The following is a 16,754-nucleotide window of genomic DNA, read 5'->3' on the forward strand; positions in this document are numbered from 1 at the left end:
TGGGGTGGGGAGGATGGAACCCCCAGGGACGTCCCTGGAGCAACCCCAGACCCCCAGAGCAGTCCAGGGACCCCCGGAGACCCTCCCTGGCACCCCGTAATTCCCCTACAGGGACACCCAGGGCACCTTAATTCCCCTAATTCCCCTACAGAGACCCCCACCCTGTACCCTTAGAGCCCTCGGGGACCCCCAGGGAACCCATCACTCCCCATGGTCCTCCTGACCCCCCTGACCTCCCTGACCCCCCTTAACCCTTCCTGACCCCCCCTGACCCCCCCCTAACACCCCCTGACCCCCCTCTCTCCTCCCAGGGGGTCTCCCCGGGGCCCCGGGGCTGAACCTGCTGCTGCGCCGGGACGGCCGAACCATCAACCTGGGGGGCAAGAGCTCAGTGTCCGTGGAACCGGGGGTGAGACCCCCCCCCCAAACCCCAACACAACCCCCCAAATACCCCTGAACCCCAACACAACCCCTCAACCCCCCTGAACCCCACCACAACCCCCCAAATACCTCTGAACCCCAACACAACCTCCTAAACCGCCCCAAACCCCAACACAACCCCCCAAATACCCCTGAACCCCAACACAACCCCTCAACCCCCCTGAACCCCACCACAACCCCCCAAATACCTCTGAACCCCAACACAACCTCCTAAACCCCCCCGAAACCCAACACAACCCCCCAAATACCCCTGAACCCCAACATAACCCCCAAATCCCCCTGAACCCCAATACATCCCCCCAAACCCCAACACAACCCCTCAACCCCCCCGAACTCCAACACAACCCCCCGAAACCCAATACAACCCCCCGAACCCCAATACAACCACCCAACATACCCCTGAACCCAAACACAACCCCCCAAATACCCCTGAACCCCAACACAACCCCCCAAACCCCCCTGAACCCCAACACAACCCCCAAACCCCAAAACAACACCCCCTGGCACCCCCCAAACCTGGGGGGCAAGGGCTGGGTGTCCATGGAGCTGGGGGTGAGCCCCAAAACCTTCCTGCACCCCAAAACACCCCCTGGCACCCCAAAACCCACCCCTGCACCCCAAACCCCCCCCGCACCCCAAAACCCTCCCCTGCACCCCAACCCCCCCTGCACCCCAACCCCCCTCTGCACCCCAAAACCCACCCCTGCACCCCAAAACCCATCCCTGCACCCCAAAACCGTCCCCTGCACACCAACCCCCCCCTGCACCCCAAAACCCCCCCTGCACCCCAAACCCCCCCCCCGCACCCCACCCCCCCCCCTGCACCCCAAAACCCTCCCCTGCACCCCAACCCCCCCTGCACCCCAACCCCCCTCTGCACCCCAAAACCCACCCCTGCACCCCAAAACCCACCCCTGCACCCCAAAACCGTCCCCTGCACACCAACCCCCCCTGCACCCCAAAACCCCCCCTGCACCCCAAAACCCACCCCTGCACCCCAACCCCCCCCTGCACCCCAAAACCCACCCCTGCACCCGAAACCCCCCCTGCACCCCAAAACCCTCCCCTACACCCCAAACCCCTCCCTGCACCCCAAACCCCCCCGCACCCCAAAACCCTCCCCTGCACCCCAACCCCCCCCTGCACCCCAACACCCCCTGCACCCCAAACCCTCCCCTGCACCCCCAAACCCCCCCCTGCACCCCAAAACCCCCCCACCCCCCAAAACCCTCCCCTGTACCCTAAAACCCACCCCTGCACCCCAAAACCCTCCCCTGCACCCCAAAACCCCCCCCTGCACCCCAAAACCCTCCCCTGCACCCCAACACCCCCCTGCACCCCAAACCCTCCCCTGCACCCCAAAACCCTCCCTGCACCCTCTGACAGCCCCAAACCCCCCCCCCTCACCCCAAACTCACCCCCTGACCCCCCTTCTCCCCCCCCCACAGGACGTGTTCCGCCTCCTGACCCCCGGCGGGGGCGGCTTCGGCCCCCCCGAGGAAGGGGCTGGGGGGGATCCCCGGGGCCCCCGGGACCCCCAGGACCTGTGGGTGCCCCCGGTGCCCCCGGTGCCCCCCGTGCCCCCCGTGCCTCCGACCCCACAGACCTTCGCCGAGCGCGGGAGCGTCTTCGAGTACCGGCGGGCGCAGGAGGCCGTGTGAGGGACCCGCTGTGGGGCAGCCCCCGAGCCTGCTGTGGGGCAGCCCCCCAACTCCAACCATGCACAATCTATAGGGCAGCCCCCCAACCCCCTGTGGGGCAGCCCCCCAACCCCAGCCGTGCACAGTCTATAGGGCAGCCCCCCCACCCCATGGGGCAGCCCCCCAACCCCAGCTGTGCACAGTCTATAGGGCAACCCCCAACCCCCTGTGGGGCAGCCCCCCAACCCCAGCCATGCAGAGTCTATAGGGCAGTCCCCCCAACCCCAGCCATGCACAGTCTATAGGGCAGCCCCCAACCCCAGATATGCACAGTCTGTCTATAGGGCAGCCCCCCAACCCCAACCGTGCACAGTCTATAGGGTAGCCCCATGACCCCCTGTGGGGCAGCCCCTGAGCCTGCTGTGGGGCAGCCCCCCAACCCCAGCCGTGCACAGGATATAGGGCAGCCCCCTGACCCCCTGTGGGGCAGCCCCCCAACCCCAGCCATGCACAGTCTATAGGGCAGCCCCCTGAGCCCCCGTGGGGCAGCCCAGCCCTAGGTACGCACACCCCTTGGGGCAACCCCCCTCTAGATACGCACAGTCTGTGGGGCAGCCCCCCAACCCTGCTATGGGGCAGCCCCCCAGGCCCCCTTATAGCACAGTCCCCCCCTCTAAATACGCACATTTCGGGGAGCAGCCCCCCAGTTCTGCTGTGGGGTAGCCCCCCCCTCCTAGAGACGCACAGTCTGTGGAGCAGCCCCCCAACTCCAGCTATGTACCCTCTATGGGGCAGCCCCCCCCTCCTAGAGACGCACAGTCTGTGGGGCAGCCCCCCAACTCCAGCTATGCACCCCTCTATGGGGCAGTCCCCAAATCCCCCCATGGGGCAACCCCCCAACCCTTCCTTGGGGCAACCCCCCCCCCCCTCCAGCTATGTCCCCTCTATGGGGCAGCCCCCAAATCCCCCTATGGGGCTACCCCCCAACCCTTCCTTGGGGCAGCCCCCCCACTCCAGCTATGCACCCCCTGTAGGACAGCCCCCAAATCCCCCTCCATGGGGCAGCCCCCTCCCTCCAGCTATGCACCCCTCTATGGGGCAGCCCCCCCACTCCAGCTATGCACCCCCCCTTGGGGCAGCCCCCTCCCAGATACGCACAGTCCATGGGGCAGCCCCCCAACTCCAGCTCTGCACAGTCTGTAGGACAACCCCAGCCCCCCCCCGGGGCAGCCCCCCAGCCCCATTGTGGGGCAGCCCCCCCTAGATAAGCGCAGTCTATAGGGCAGGCCCCCCCCCCCCCAGCTCTGCAACCTCCGGCTCTGCCCCCTCCCTGGGGCACCCCCCAGCCCCACCTTGTGCCTCCCCACACTGGGGGCTCAGTCCCTCTGCCCGGGGGGGGCCCTGCCCCCATTTTGGGGTCTCCTCCTGCCCTCCCCCCTCCCCTTGCATTCCAGCTTCCAATAAATCAATAAATCCGCCTGTGCCCTCCCGCCCGGTGTCTGTAGAGTGAGAGGCGGGGGGGTACCGGGACCCCCAGGGACCACCCCACCCCCCCCAGGTCCAGGGAGCCCCCCTGGCTCTGCCCCACACTCCTGGATCCCCCTTCCCACCCTGGTGCCTACCCCTGTGCCGTGGGGCAGTGCCAGCACCACACACCCCCTGCACTCCAGGCATTTATTGATCCGGGTGGGAAAACCGTGGCTGTGCCAGATCAATGCCAGATCAATGCCAGATCAATGCCAGGTGAGTGCCAGATCAATGCCAGGTCAGTGCTGGATCAATGCCAGGTCAATGCCAGGTCAGTGCCGGATCAATGCCGGGTTTGTGCTGTTTGGTGTTGGATCAATGCTGGATTGACCCTGGATCGATGCTGGGTGTCTGCCGGGCTGATGATGGATCAATGCTGGATCAATACCAGACCAATACTGGACTGACGTCGGATCAATGCTGGATTGACACTGGATCAATGCTGGGTGTCTGCTGGGCTGATGATGGATCAATGCTGGATCAATACCAGACCAATACCGGATCGATGCTGAACTGATACTGGGTCAATGCTGGACTGATACTGGTTTGATGCTGGGATGATACTGGTTTGATGCTGGGATGATACTGGACTGATGGCAGATCAATGGGGGTGAGTGCTGGATCAATACCGGATCCGTGTCAGACCGATACCGGATCAATGGCAGACCCACACCAGGCTGGTGCCGGATCAATGTTGCACTGATGCTGGATCAATAATGGACTGATGCCGGATCAATGCTGGGCCGATACTGTTTCGTGCCAGATTGGTACTGGACCAATACCAGATCAATACTGGACTTAGGCTGGATCAATTCCTGACAACTGCTTGTTTCACGCCAGATTGATACTGAACTGATGCTGGACCGATGCTGGATCAATACTGGACTGATGCCAGATCAATACTGGTGTGATACTGGATTGATGTTGGATAAATGCTGGATTGATGCTAGATTGATCCTGAACCAATACCAGATCAATGCTGGATTGATCCTAAACCAATACCAGATCAATGCTGGACTGATACTTAGTTAGTACCAGATCAATGCTGGATCAATGCTGGACTGACATGGAGCCGATACCAGATCAATGCTGGATTGATCCTGAGCCAATGCTGGATCAATGCGGGATTGATCCTGAGCCGATACCAGATCAATGCTGGACTGATCCTGAGCCAATACCGGATCAATGCTGGATTGATGAGCTGATACCAGATCAATGCTGGATCAATGCTGGATTGATCCTGAGCCGATACCAGATCGATCCCGGATCAATGCTGGATTGATACTGAGCCAATACCAGATCAATGCTGGATCAATGCTGGATTGATACTGAGCCAATACCAGATCAATGCTGGATCAATGCTGGATTGATACTGAACCAATACCAGATCAATGCTGGACTGATCCTGAGCCAATACCGGATCAATGCTGGATTGATGAGCTGATACCAGATCAATGCTGGATCAATGCTGGACTGATCCTGAGCCAATACCAGATCAATGCTGGATCAATACTGAGCCGATACCCGATCAATCCCGGATCAATGCTGGACTGATCCTGAGTCGATACCTGATCGATCCCGGATCAATGCCCGGATCAGGGGGTCCCTTGCAGGACAGACTCACCCACACTGAGCTCTGAGATTCCGAAACAAACCCCCTTTAATCCCCGGCAATGGAACGAGACTGGAGCGACGCCCGGCTGGGGCCGGATCGATGCCGGATCGATGCTGGATCAATGCCAGATCCATGCCAGGCTGGGGCCGGATCGATGCCGGATCGATGCCGGATCAATGCCGGATCAATACCAGGCTGAGGCCAGATCGATGCCGGATCGATGCCAGACTGAGGCCGGGACTGATGCCTGATCAATGCTGGAATCCATAAGGATTCCAGAAGCTAGATCCATGCTGGAATGATGCTGATCTGGGGCTGGATCCGTGGTGGAATGATGCTGGTTTCATGATGGATCCCTGCTGGAATGATGCTGATCTGGAGCTGGATCCATACTGGAATGAAGCTGGAATGATGCTGGTTTCATGCTGTGTCCATGCTGGAATGATACTGGTCTGGGGCTGGATCGGTGCTGGAATGATACTGGTTTCATGATGGATCCGTGCTGGAATGATGCTGGAATGATGCTGGTCTGGAGCTGGATCCATGCTGGAATGATGCTGGAATGATGCTGGATCCATACTGGAATGATGCTGGTCTGGGGCTGGATCCATGCTGGAATGATGCTGGTTTCATGCTGTATCCATGCTGGAATGATGCTGGTCTGGAGCTGGATCCATGCTGGAATGATGCTGGTCTGGGGCTGGATCCATGCTGGAATGATGCTGGAATGATGCTGATCTGGGGCTGGATCCATGCTGGAATGAAGCTGGAATGATGCTGGTTTCATGCTGTGTCCATGCTGGAATGATACTGGTCTGGGGTTGGATCCATGCTGGAATGATGCTGGTTTCATGCTGGATCCGTACTGGAATGATGCTGATCTGGGGCTGGATCCATGCTGGAATGATGCTGGATCCATGCTGGTCTGGGGCTGGATCCATGCTGGAATGATGCTAGTCTGGGGCTGGATCCATGTTGGAATGATGCTGGATCCATGCTGGATCCATGTTGGAATGATGCTGATCTGGGGCTGGATCCATGCTGGAATGATGCTGGATCCATGCTGGTCTGGGGCTGGATCCATGCTGGAATGATGCTGGTCTGGGGCTGGATCCATGTTGGAATGATGCTGGTCTGGGGCTGGATCCATGCTGGAATGATGCTGGATCCATGCTGGTCTGGGGCTGGATCCATGCTGGAATGATGCTGGATCCATGCTGGATCCATGCTGGAATGATGCTGATCTGGGGCTGGATCCATGCTGGAATGAAGCTGGAATGATGCTGGTTTCATGCTGTGTCCATGCTGGAATGATACTGGTCTGGGGTTGGATCCATGCTGGAATGATGCTGATCTGGGGCTGGATCCATGCTGGAATGATGCTGGATCCATGCTGGTCTGGGGCTGGATCCATGCTGGAATGATGCTGGTCTGGGGCTGGATCCATGTTGGAATGATGCTGGTCTGGGGTTGGATCCATGCTGGAATGATGCTGGTCTGGGGCTGGATCCATGCTGGAATGATGCTGGTCTGGGACTGGATCCATGTTGGAATGATGCTGGTCTGGGGCTGGATCCATGCTGGAATGATGCTGGATCCATGCTGGTCTGAGGCTGGATCCGTACTGGAATGATGCTGGTTTCATGATGGATCCATGCTGGAATGAAGCTGGTTTCATGCTGTGTCCATGCTGGAATGATTCTGGTTTCATGCTGGATCCGTACTGGAATGATGCTGATCTGGAGCTGGATCCATACTGGAATGATGCTGATCTGGGGCTGGATCCATGCTGGAATGATGCTGGATCCATGCTGGAATGATGCTGGATCTGTGCTGGTTTCGTGCTGGATCGATGCCTGATCAATGTCAGATCGATGTCAGACCGGTGCTGGAGTGGAGCCGGATTGACGCCGAATCAATGATGGATCGATGCCAAATCAATGCCAGGCTGCTGCTGGATCAATGCCAGGCTGCTGCTGGATCAATGCCAGGCTGATGCCGGGTTGAGACCGGACCAATTCTGAGCTGATGCCAGACCGATGCGGGACTGAGGCTGGATCGATGCCTCAGCGACATGGGATCGATGCCTCATCAATATCAGATCAATGCCTCAGCAATATCGGATCGATGCCTCATCAATATCGGATCGATGCCTCATCAACATCAGATTGATGCTGGACTGATACTGGACTGATACCGGATCAATGCTGGATCGATGCCTCATCAATATCAGATCAATGCCTCATCAATATCAGATTGATGCTGGACTGATGCCGGACTGATGCCGGATCAATGCCAGACCGATACTGAGCTGATACTGAACCAATTCTGGTTCCCTGCCGGATCCATACTGGACTGATATCGGATCAATGGTGGATCGATGCCGGGTTGATCCCAGATTGACTCCGGATCAATACCAGGCTGATGCTGGGTCAGTGGTGGGCTCCTGCCGGATCGATGCCAGACTGATGCCAGACCAACACCGGACTGATCCTGGATCGATGCTGGGCCAATACCAGGCCAATACCAGGCCAATATCGGGTCAATACCGGGTCAATACGGGACCGGATCAGCGCCGACGTCGACCGTGACCCCGCTGTCACCGTCCTGTCACATTGTGGGGACACACGGGGGACAGGGGCTGTGCCAGGGGGTGCCGGGACCCCAGAGCCCCCCAGTGTCGGTGCCAGTGCCATGCCTGGTGCCGGTGTCAGTGCCGGTGTTGGTGCCGGTGCCGGTGTCGGTGCCGGTGCCGGTGCCGGGCTCAGGGACCGGCGGGTCCCACGCGGAGCCGCAGAGCCACGGGCAGGTGGTCGGAGCAAGTGGCCAACTGGGTGATGACGGAGACCCCGGTCACCTCCTGCGGGGACAGCGGGGTCAGGGCTCGGGGTCACGGGGTCACGGGGACAGGGGGACACAAGGACAGGGGGACACTCACGGTGGGCAGCGGCGGGTGCCCGCAGTGCAGCACGTAATCCACACGCCGGCCCTGCCAGGGCCGCGGGGCCGCGGGGTCGGGGTCCCCGTTGCACAGGATGGGCCCGGCCAGGTACTGCTGGCGACCCCAGGGCTGGGACAGCGTCCTGCGGGCAGGGGACACGCTGGGAGGGCACGGGGTGGCACCGGGGTGACACCGGTGGGGCAGGGGACACACTGTGAGGGCACGGGGTGGCACCGGGGTGACACTGGTGCAGAAGGGGACACGCGCCATGAGGGCACGGGGTGGCACCGGGGTGACACTGGTGGGGCAGGGGACACGGTGTGAGGGCACGGGGTGACACCGGGGTGACACCAGTGGAGAAGGGGACACACCGTGAGGGCACAGGGTGGCACCGGGGTGACACCGGTGGGGCAGGGGACAGGCGCCATGAGGGCACGGGGTGGCATCGGGGTGACACTGGTGACACAGGGGACACGCTGTGAGGGCACGGGGTGGCACCGGGGTGACACTGGTGGGGCAGGGGACATGGTGTGAGGGCACGGGGTGGCACCGGGGTGACACCGGTGGAGAAGGGGACACACTGTGAGGGCACGGGGTGGCACCGGGGTGACACCTGTGGGGCAGGGGACATGCTGTGAGGGCACGGGGTGGCACCAGGGGACACGGAGGTGGTAGCATCGGGATGTGGTGGCACAGAGAGGTGATGGCAGGGGGATGTGGTGACGGGGGGACACGGTGGGACACGGGCACAGGGGCACAGGGACATGGTGACAGAGGGACGTGGTGGGACAGGGACACAGGGGCACAGGGACATGATGACAGGGGGATGTGGTTGGATATGGGCACAGTGGGACACGGACACAGGGGCACAGGGACGTGGTGACAGGGGGATGTGGTGGGACACGGGCACAGGGGCACAGGGACGTGGTGATGGGGGGACACGGTGGGACACGGGCACAGGGACATGGTGACGGGGACGTGATGGGACACGGGTACATTGGCACAGGGACGTGGTGACAGGGTGATGTGATGGGACAGGGACACAGGGGCACAGGGACATGGTGGCAGGGGGACGTGGTGGGACACGGGCACGGGGTCATGGTGACATGGGGACACGGTGGGACGTGGACACAGGGGCACAAGGACATGGTGACAGGGGAACACGGTGGGACACGGTGGCACAGGCACACAAGGACAGAGACCACCCCCCCATCATCCCCTCTCCAGGCCGGTGGCTCGGCTGAAGTGTCCCCCTCCCCACCCCATGTTCCCATGTCCCCCACCCCTGTGTCCCCCTGTATTCCCCTCCGTGTCCCCCCCATGTCCCCTCCGTGTCCCCCCCATGTCCCCTGCGTGTCCCCCCCATGTCCCCTGCGTGTCCCCCCCCACGTCCCCTCCGTGTCCCCCCCATGTCCTCTCTGTGTCCCCCTCATGTCCCCTGCGTGTCCCTCCCATGTCCCCTCCGTGTCCCCCCCATGTCCTCTCTGTGTCCCCCCCATGTCCCCTGCGTGTCCCCCCCCATGTCCCCTCCATGTCCCCCCCATGTCCCCTCCGTGTCCCCCCCATGTCCCCTGCGTGTCCCTCCCATGTCCCCTCCGTGTCCCCCCCATGTCCCCTGCGTGTCCCTCCCATGTCCCCTCCGTGTCCCCCCCATGTCCTCTCTGTGTCCCCCCCATGTCCCCTCCGTGTCCCCCCCATGTCCTCTCTGTGTCCCCCCCATGTCCCCTCCGTGTCCCCCCCATGTCCTCTCTGTGTCCCCCCCATGTCCCCTCCGTGTCCCCCCCATGTCCTCTCTGTGTCCCCCCCATGTCCCCTATGTGTCCCTCCCATGTCCCCTCCGTGTCCCCCCCATGTCCCCTCCGTGTCCCCCCCCATGTCCCCTCCATGTCCCCCCCATGTCCCCTCCGTGTCCCCCCCATGTCCCCTCCGTGTCCCCGCCGTCCCCAGCCCGTCACCTCTTCATCTTCTCGGGGGTGGACACGGGCTCCTCGTAGATCTTGAGGTAGTTGAGCAACGTCCCTGGGGGGGGGACAGGGAGGGGACATGAGGGACACGAGCAGGACCCCAGACAAGACCACAGCCCTCCAGCGAGGGGACACGGGGCGGGAGGGACAGAGGGGACCCCGGGGGGATGACAGTGGGGTCCCCAGGGGGTGACAGTGGGGTCCCCGGGGGGGTGACAATGGGGTCTCCAGGAGGGTGACAGTGGGGTCCCCAGAGGGGGTGACACTGGGGTCCCCAGGGGGCGACAGTGAGGTCCCCGGGGGGGTGACAGTGGGGTCCCCAGAGGGGGTGACAGTGGGGTCCCCGGGGGGGTGACAATGGGGTCCCCAGGGGGCGACAGTGGGGTCCCCGGGGGGGTGACAATGGGGTCTCCAGGAGGGTGACAGTGGGGTCCCCAGAGGGGGTGACAGTGGGGTCCCCAGGGGGCGACAGTGGGGTCCCCGGGGGGGTGACAGTGGGGTCCCCAGAGGGGGTGACAGTGGGGTCCCCGGGGGGGGTGACAGTGGGGTCCCTGGAGGGGGTGACAGTGGGGTCCCCAGGGGGGGTGACAGTGGGGTCCCTGGAGGGGGTGACAGTGAGGTCCCCGGGGGGGTGACAGTGGGGTCCCCAGAGGGGGTGACAGTGGGGTCCCCGGGGGGGTGACAATGGGGTCCCCGGGGGGGTGACAGTGGGGTCCCTGGAGGGGGTGACAGTGAGGTCCCCGGGGGGGTGACAGTGGGGTCCCCAGAGGGGGTGACAGTGGGGTCCCCAGAGGGGGTGACAGTGGGGTCCCCAAGAGGGTGACAGTGGGGTCCCCCGGGGGGGAGACAGTGGGGTCCCCGGGGAGGTGACAGTGGGGTCCCCAGGAGGGGGTGACAATGGGGTCCCCCGGGGGGGTGACAGTGGGGTCCCCAGAGGGGGTGACAGTGGGGTCCCCAGGAGGGTGACAGTGGAGTCCCCAGGGAGGTGACAGCGGGGTCCCCGGGGGTCTTACCTATGGCCCAGGGCTGGTCCTGGCCCGGCCCCCGGCGACAGGGGTCCTGGTACTCCTCGAAGAGCCGGTGCTGCTGGTTCAGAGTGTCACCTACCCGGGGACACAGATCTGCTGTCACCCCCCCGGACCCCCGGTTGTCCCCCCATGTCCCTCCATGTCCCCAGCATCCCCCCCCCCCGCTGTGTCCCTCCATAACTCCCTCATGTCCCCCCACATTTCCCCGTGTCCTCCCCGTGTTCCTCCGTGTCCCCCAGCACCCCCTCATGTCCTCCCTGTGTCCCCCTGTGTCCCCTCATGTCCCCGAGTGGCCCCTGTGTCCCCCCCATGTCCCCTCCATGTCCCCCCTGTATCCCCCCACCATGTCCCTTCATATTCCCTCATCTTCCCACTCTGTCCCCCCACGTCCCCCCGGTGTCCCCCTCTATCCTACCACGTCCCCCCCATGTCCCTACATGTCCCCCTGTGTCCCCCTCTCCCCGTGTCCCTCCCCCACGTCCCCTCTACCCCCCCATCTCCCCCACATCCCCCCTGTGTCCCCCCTGTGTCCCTACATGTCCCCATGTCCCCCTCAGTCCCCTCCATGTCCCCCATCCATGTCCCCACCGTGTCCCCCCCCATTTCCCCCCCGTGTCCTTCCCCCATGTCCCCTCTAACCCCCATCTCCCCCACATCTCCCCGTGTCCCCCCATGTCCCCCTGTGTCCCCCTCTCCCTGTGTCCCTCCCCCGTGTCCCCTCTGTCCCCCATCTCCCCCCACATCCCCCCTGTGTCCCCCCATCTCCCTTCATGTCCCCTGTGTCCCCCTCTCCCTGTGTCCCTCCCCCACATCCCCTCTGCCCCCCATCTCCCCCACATCCCCCCTGTGTCCCCCCCTGTGTCCCCTCCATGTCCCCCCTGTATCCCCCCACCATGTCCCTTCATATTTCCTCATCTTCCCACTCTGTCCCCCCACATCCCCCTGGTGTCCCCCTCTATCCTACCACGTCCCCCCCATGTCCCTCCGTGTCCCCCTGTGTCCCCCTCTCCCTGTGTCCCTCACCCATGTCCCCTCTGTCCCCCCATCTCCCCCACATCCCCCCCGTGTCCCCCTGTGTCCCTACATGTCCCCATGTCCCCCTCAGTCCCCTCCATGTCCCCCATCCATGTTCCCACTCTGTCCCCCCCATTTCCCCCCCGTGTCCCTCCCCCATGTCCCCTCTGCCCCCCATCTCCCCCACGTCCCCTCTCTGTCCCCCCTGTGTCCCTACATGTCCCCATGTCCCCCTCAGTCCCCTCCATGTCCCCCATCTCCCCCACATCCCCCTGTGTCCCCCCTGTGTCCCTCCCATGTCCCTTCACATTCCCTCATGTTCCCACTGTGTCCCCCCCCGTCCCCCTGGTGTCCCCCTCTATCCTACCACGTCCCCCCATTGTCCCTACATGCCCCCATGTCCCCCTTTCCCTGTGTCCCTCCCCCGTGTCCCCTCTACCCCCATCTCCCCCACATCCCCCCTGTGTCCCCCCAATGTCCCTCCGTGTCCCCGTGTCCCCCTCTCCCTGTGCCCCTCCCCCACATCCCCTCTGCCCCCCCATCTCCCCCACATCCCCCCCGTGTCCCCCCTGTGTCCCTACATGTCCCCATGTCCCCCTCAGTCCCCTCCATGTCCCCCATCCATGTCCCCACCGTGTCCCCCCCCACTTTCCCCCCGTGTCCTTCCCCCATGTCCCCTCTGCCCCCCATCTCCCCCACATCCCCCCGTGTCCCCCCATGTCCCCCTGTGTCCCCCTCTCCCTGTGTCCCCCCCCGTGTCCCCTCTACCCCCCATCTCCCCCCACATCCCCCCTGTGTCCCCCCCATCTCCCTCCATGTCCCCTGTGTCCCCCTCTCCCTGTGTCCCTCCCCCACATCCCCTCTGCCCCCCATCTCCCCCACATCCCCCCATGTCCCCCCCCATGTCCCCTCCATGTCCCCCCTGTATCCCCCCACCATGTCCCTTCACATTCCCTCATCTTCCCACTCTGTCCCCCCATGTCCCCCTGGTGTCCCCCTCTATCCTCCCACGTCCCCCCAATGTCCCTCCGTGTCCCCCTGTGTCCCCCTCTCCCTGTGTCCCTCACCCACATCCCCTCTGCCCCCCATCTCCCCCACATCCCCCCCGTGTCCCCCCGTGTCCCTACATGTCCCCATGTCCCCCTCAGTCCCCTCCATGTCCCCCATCTCCCCCACATCCCCCCTGTGTCCCCCCATGTCCCTCCATATCCCCTTGTTCCCCTCTCCCTGTGTCCCTCCCCTGTGTCCCCTCTGCCCCCCATCTCCCCCACATCCCCCCTGTGTCCCCCCTGTGTCCCTACCTGTCCCCATGTCCCCCTCAGTCCCCTCCATGTCCCCCATCTCCCCCGTGTCCCCCCTGTGTCCCCCCCATGTCCCTACATGTCTCCATGTCCCCCTCTCCCTGGGTCCCTCCCCCACGTCCCCTCTACCCCCCATCTCCCCCACATACCCCTCTGTCCCCCCTGTGTCCCTACATGTCCCCATCTCCCCCTTTCCCTGTGTCCCTCCCCCGTGTCCCCTCTGCCCCCCCATCCCACATCCCCCCTGTGTCCCCCCTGCGTCCCTACCTGTCCCCCATGTCCCCCTCAGTCCCCTCCATGTCCCCCATCTCCCCCGTGTCCCCCCTGTGTCCCCCCCATGTCCCTACATGTCCCCATGTCCCCCTCAGTCCCCTCCATGTCCCCCATCTCCCCCACATTCCCCCCCGTGTCCCCCCATGTCCCTCCATGTCCCCCTGTGTCCCCCTCTCTCTGTGTCCCTCCCCCATGTCCCCTCTACCCCTCATCTCCCCCACATCCCCCCTGTGTCCCCCCTGTGTCCCTACATGTCCCCATGTCCCCCTTTCACTGTGTCCCTCCCCCGTGTCCCCTCTGCCTCCCATCTCCCCCACACCCCCCCCGTGTCCTTTCCGTGTCCCTATATGTCCCCATGTCCCCCTCAGTCCCCTCCATGTCCCCCATCCATGTCCCCTCCATGTCCCCCTGTGTCCCCCTCTCCCTGTGTCCCTCCCCCGTGTCCCCTCTGCCCCCCCATCTCCCCCACATCCCCCCTGTGTCCCCCCTGTGTCCCTACATGTCCCCCTCAGTCCCCTCCATGTCCCCCATCCATGTCCCCACTGTGTCCCCCCCCCGTGTCCCCCACCCCAGTCTCCCCCCTGTCCCCCTACCCTGGGAGCAGTTGTCAAAGTTGAGGTCCCCGCAGAGGACGTCGAAGGCCACCAGGTCCCCGCGCTGCTCCTGCTCCTGCCGGAACTCCCGGAGCCACCGGAGCAGCAGGGTCAGCTGCACCTCACGGATGGTGGCATCACCTGGGGCAGGGACATGGGGACACGGATATGGGGACGTACAGACACGTACGGACACACGGACATGGGGGCACGGGGGCACACACACGGTGTCACCTCCCGCCCCGGCACCACTGGGACCACCCTTGGTGTCAGTTGGGCCGAGGGACAGACAGACACAGGGACACAGGGGACACGGGCAGGTGGGTGTACGGACACACGGACACACGAACAGGTGGACATGGGGACATGGTGGGACAGACACACAGACACAGACACAGGGGGACACGGACATGTGGGTACACGGACACACAGACACACGAACAGGTGGACACGGGGACATGGACACACCGGCACACGGACACGGTGGGACAGACACATGGACACACGGACACAGGGGGACAAGAACGGGGGTCACAGGGACACGAGGACACACACGGTGTCACCCTGGGCCCCCCCTCCCCGATGTCCCCCCGCGTCCCCACTCACACGCCGGCGCCTGCAGGTGGGTGCAGCCGATGAACCCCACGAGGCGCCGCCCCCGCGCCGACCCCAACAGCACCTGAGGGGGGGGACACGGCGCATGTGTCACCTCGGCGGGTCCCCATCACCGCCCCCCGCCCCCCCTCCCCGGCTCCCCCCCCTCACCTGGGCCACCAGCAGCCCCTTGTTGGCCAGCGCGTCCTCGCGGGCGCCGTTGGGGAAGGGGTGGAAGCGGGCGGCCAGCAGCGGGAAGCGGCTGCCCAGGACGAGCCCGCTGCCCAGCACCCGCAGCCGCCGCCGCCGCAGCCCCCCCGGGCCCACCCCCCACAGCACGAAGGGGAACCTGCGGCCCAGCCGCCGGCGCAGGAGCGCGGCCGCGGCGCCGTCGAACACCTCCTGCAGGCACACGAAGTCCGTGTCCGGCGGGATGTGGTCCGAGAGCACCGACGGCGCCGGGGCCGACGTCGGCATCCCCGGGACCGGGGTGGACGCTGTGGGTGGGGCAGGTCCCGGCGTTGGGCTGGATGGTGGCACCGAGTTGTCTGCCGGTGATGGATTGGCCATCGGTGACGGGTTGGCCATCGGTGACGGGTTGGCCAACAGTGATGGGTTGGCCATTGGTGACGGGTTGGCCATCGGTGATGGGTTGGCCATTGGTGACAGGCTGGCCATCGATGACGGGTTGGCCACTGACATCTCCAACCATGGCATCGTGTTGGTCATCGGCACTGGATTGGCCACGGGTGACGGATTGTCCTCCGGCATCTCCAGCCCCGACGTGTGATGGGCCACCATCACCGGATCCTCCACTGGCACCGCCTCGGTTTCGAGCCCGTGCCATGGCCACGATGTGCCGAGCGTGCCCCCGTAGCCACTGACCTCCCCGTGCCGCGGCCCCAGCAGCCCGTCGCGGTCTCCGGAAGGTTCCTCGGGCGCCCCAGGCGCGAGGAGCCGGGCGATGCCCCGGGCGCGCCGCCTCGTGCGGCCCAGGTTGCTGAAGCGGGCCAGGCCGCTGGGCAGCAGGCACAGGTTGGCGCTGAGGAAGGTGAAGGAGCGGCGGCTCCGCGGGTCCCAGGGCGGCGCGGGCGCGGTGCCGGCCGCGTGCTGGAGCACCAAGGGCCGGCGGGCGGCCTGGGCCGGGAGCCACAGCAGCAGCCCCAGCGCGCCCAGGGGCAGCGACAGCAGCAGCGCCGGCACCAGCGCCAGCCCCGCCAGCACCCGCGCGCCCACCCCACAAAACCGCCCGCCCCGGGCGCGCTGCCACCGCGCCCGCTGCGCCGTGGTGGGACGCAGGGCCAGCAGCCGGTCCAGCGCCCACCAACTGGGGGCCAGCAGCCCCCCGGCCACCGCGGCCAGCGCGGCCAGCGCTGGGCTGGGGAAGGGGGACTCCGGTAGCCGGGTGGGGGGCGGCCACGGCATCGGGGCGTCGGCGGCGGGGCCACAGCCCGGGTCAGGGGCGCCGGCGCAGTTGGGGCGACCTGCGGGAGAGAGACCCCGGTGAGGGGGTGGGGGTGGGTGGGAGTGGGACCCCTCTGCCGCATCCCATCGCTGCCGGGATGCCACAGGGCCAGGAGTAGGGTACACCCCCCCCCCCCGGCACATCTCGGCCACCGCAGGAACTTCCCGTGGCCAGCAGTGGGACACCCCCCCCCAATATGCTGGTGGCCACCGCCACGGGAACGTCCCGTGACCAGGAGTGGGACCACCCCCACCCCCAACATGGTGGCCACCGCCACGGGAACATCCCGCGGCCGCAGCAGGACCCCCCCCACACGCCCCCGTCCCTGTGGGAAACTCACGTGGCCGCAGTGGGACCC

General features: G+C 64.8%; 1 protein-coding gene across 1 annotated transcript; it reads right to left on the reverse strand.

Moving 5' to 3' along the window:
• Positions 1 to 7,970: 7,970 nt before the first annotated feature.
• On the reverse strand, positions 7,971 to 16,539 carry LOC116793497 (sphingomyelin phosphodiesterase 5-like). The gene is made up of 7 exons (XM_032701386.1): positions 15,103 to 16,539; positions 14,944 to 15,016; positions 14,338 to 14,478; positions 11,142 to 11,231; positions 10,120 to 10,183; positions 8,162 to 8,306; positions 7,971 to 8,083 (listed from the first exon to the last, which is right to left on the reverse strand). Exons 1-7 carry the CDS (start codon positions 16,537 to 16,539, stop codon positions 7,988 to 7,990), a joined length of 2,046 nt encoding a protein of 681 aa, XP_032557277.1. The 3' UTR covers positions 7,971 to 7,987.
• Positions 16,540 to 16,754: the final 215 nt, after the last annotated feature.

This window comes from Chiroxiphia lanceolata, chromosome 1 (genome assembly GCF_009829145.1).
Source record: "Chiroxiphia lanceolata isolate bChiLan1 chromosome 1, bChiLan1.pri, whole genome shotgun sequence".
Classification (NCBI taxonomy): Eukaryota; Metazoa; Chordata; class Aves; order Passeriformes; family Pipridae; genus Chiroxiphia; species Chiroxiphia lanceolata.

Excerpts from the sequence above, each read along its gene's own strand:
- LOC116793497 (XM_032701386.1), bottom strand. The coding sequence starts at position 16,539 with ATGTGCCGGGGGGGGGGGGTGTACCCTACTCCTGGCCCTGTGGCATCC. Across the intron at positions 14,479-14,943 it reads CCACCTGCAGGCGCCGGCGT|GTGATGCCACCATCCGTGAG; the intron begins GTGAGTGGGGAC and ends TCCCTGCCCCAG. Across the intron at positions 8,084-8,161 it reads GGCACCCGCCGCTGCCCACC|GAGGTGACCGGGGTCTCCGT; the intron begins GTGAGTGTCCCC and ends CTGTCCCCGCAG.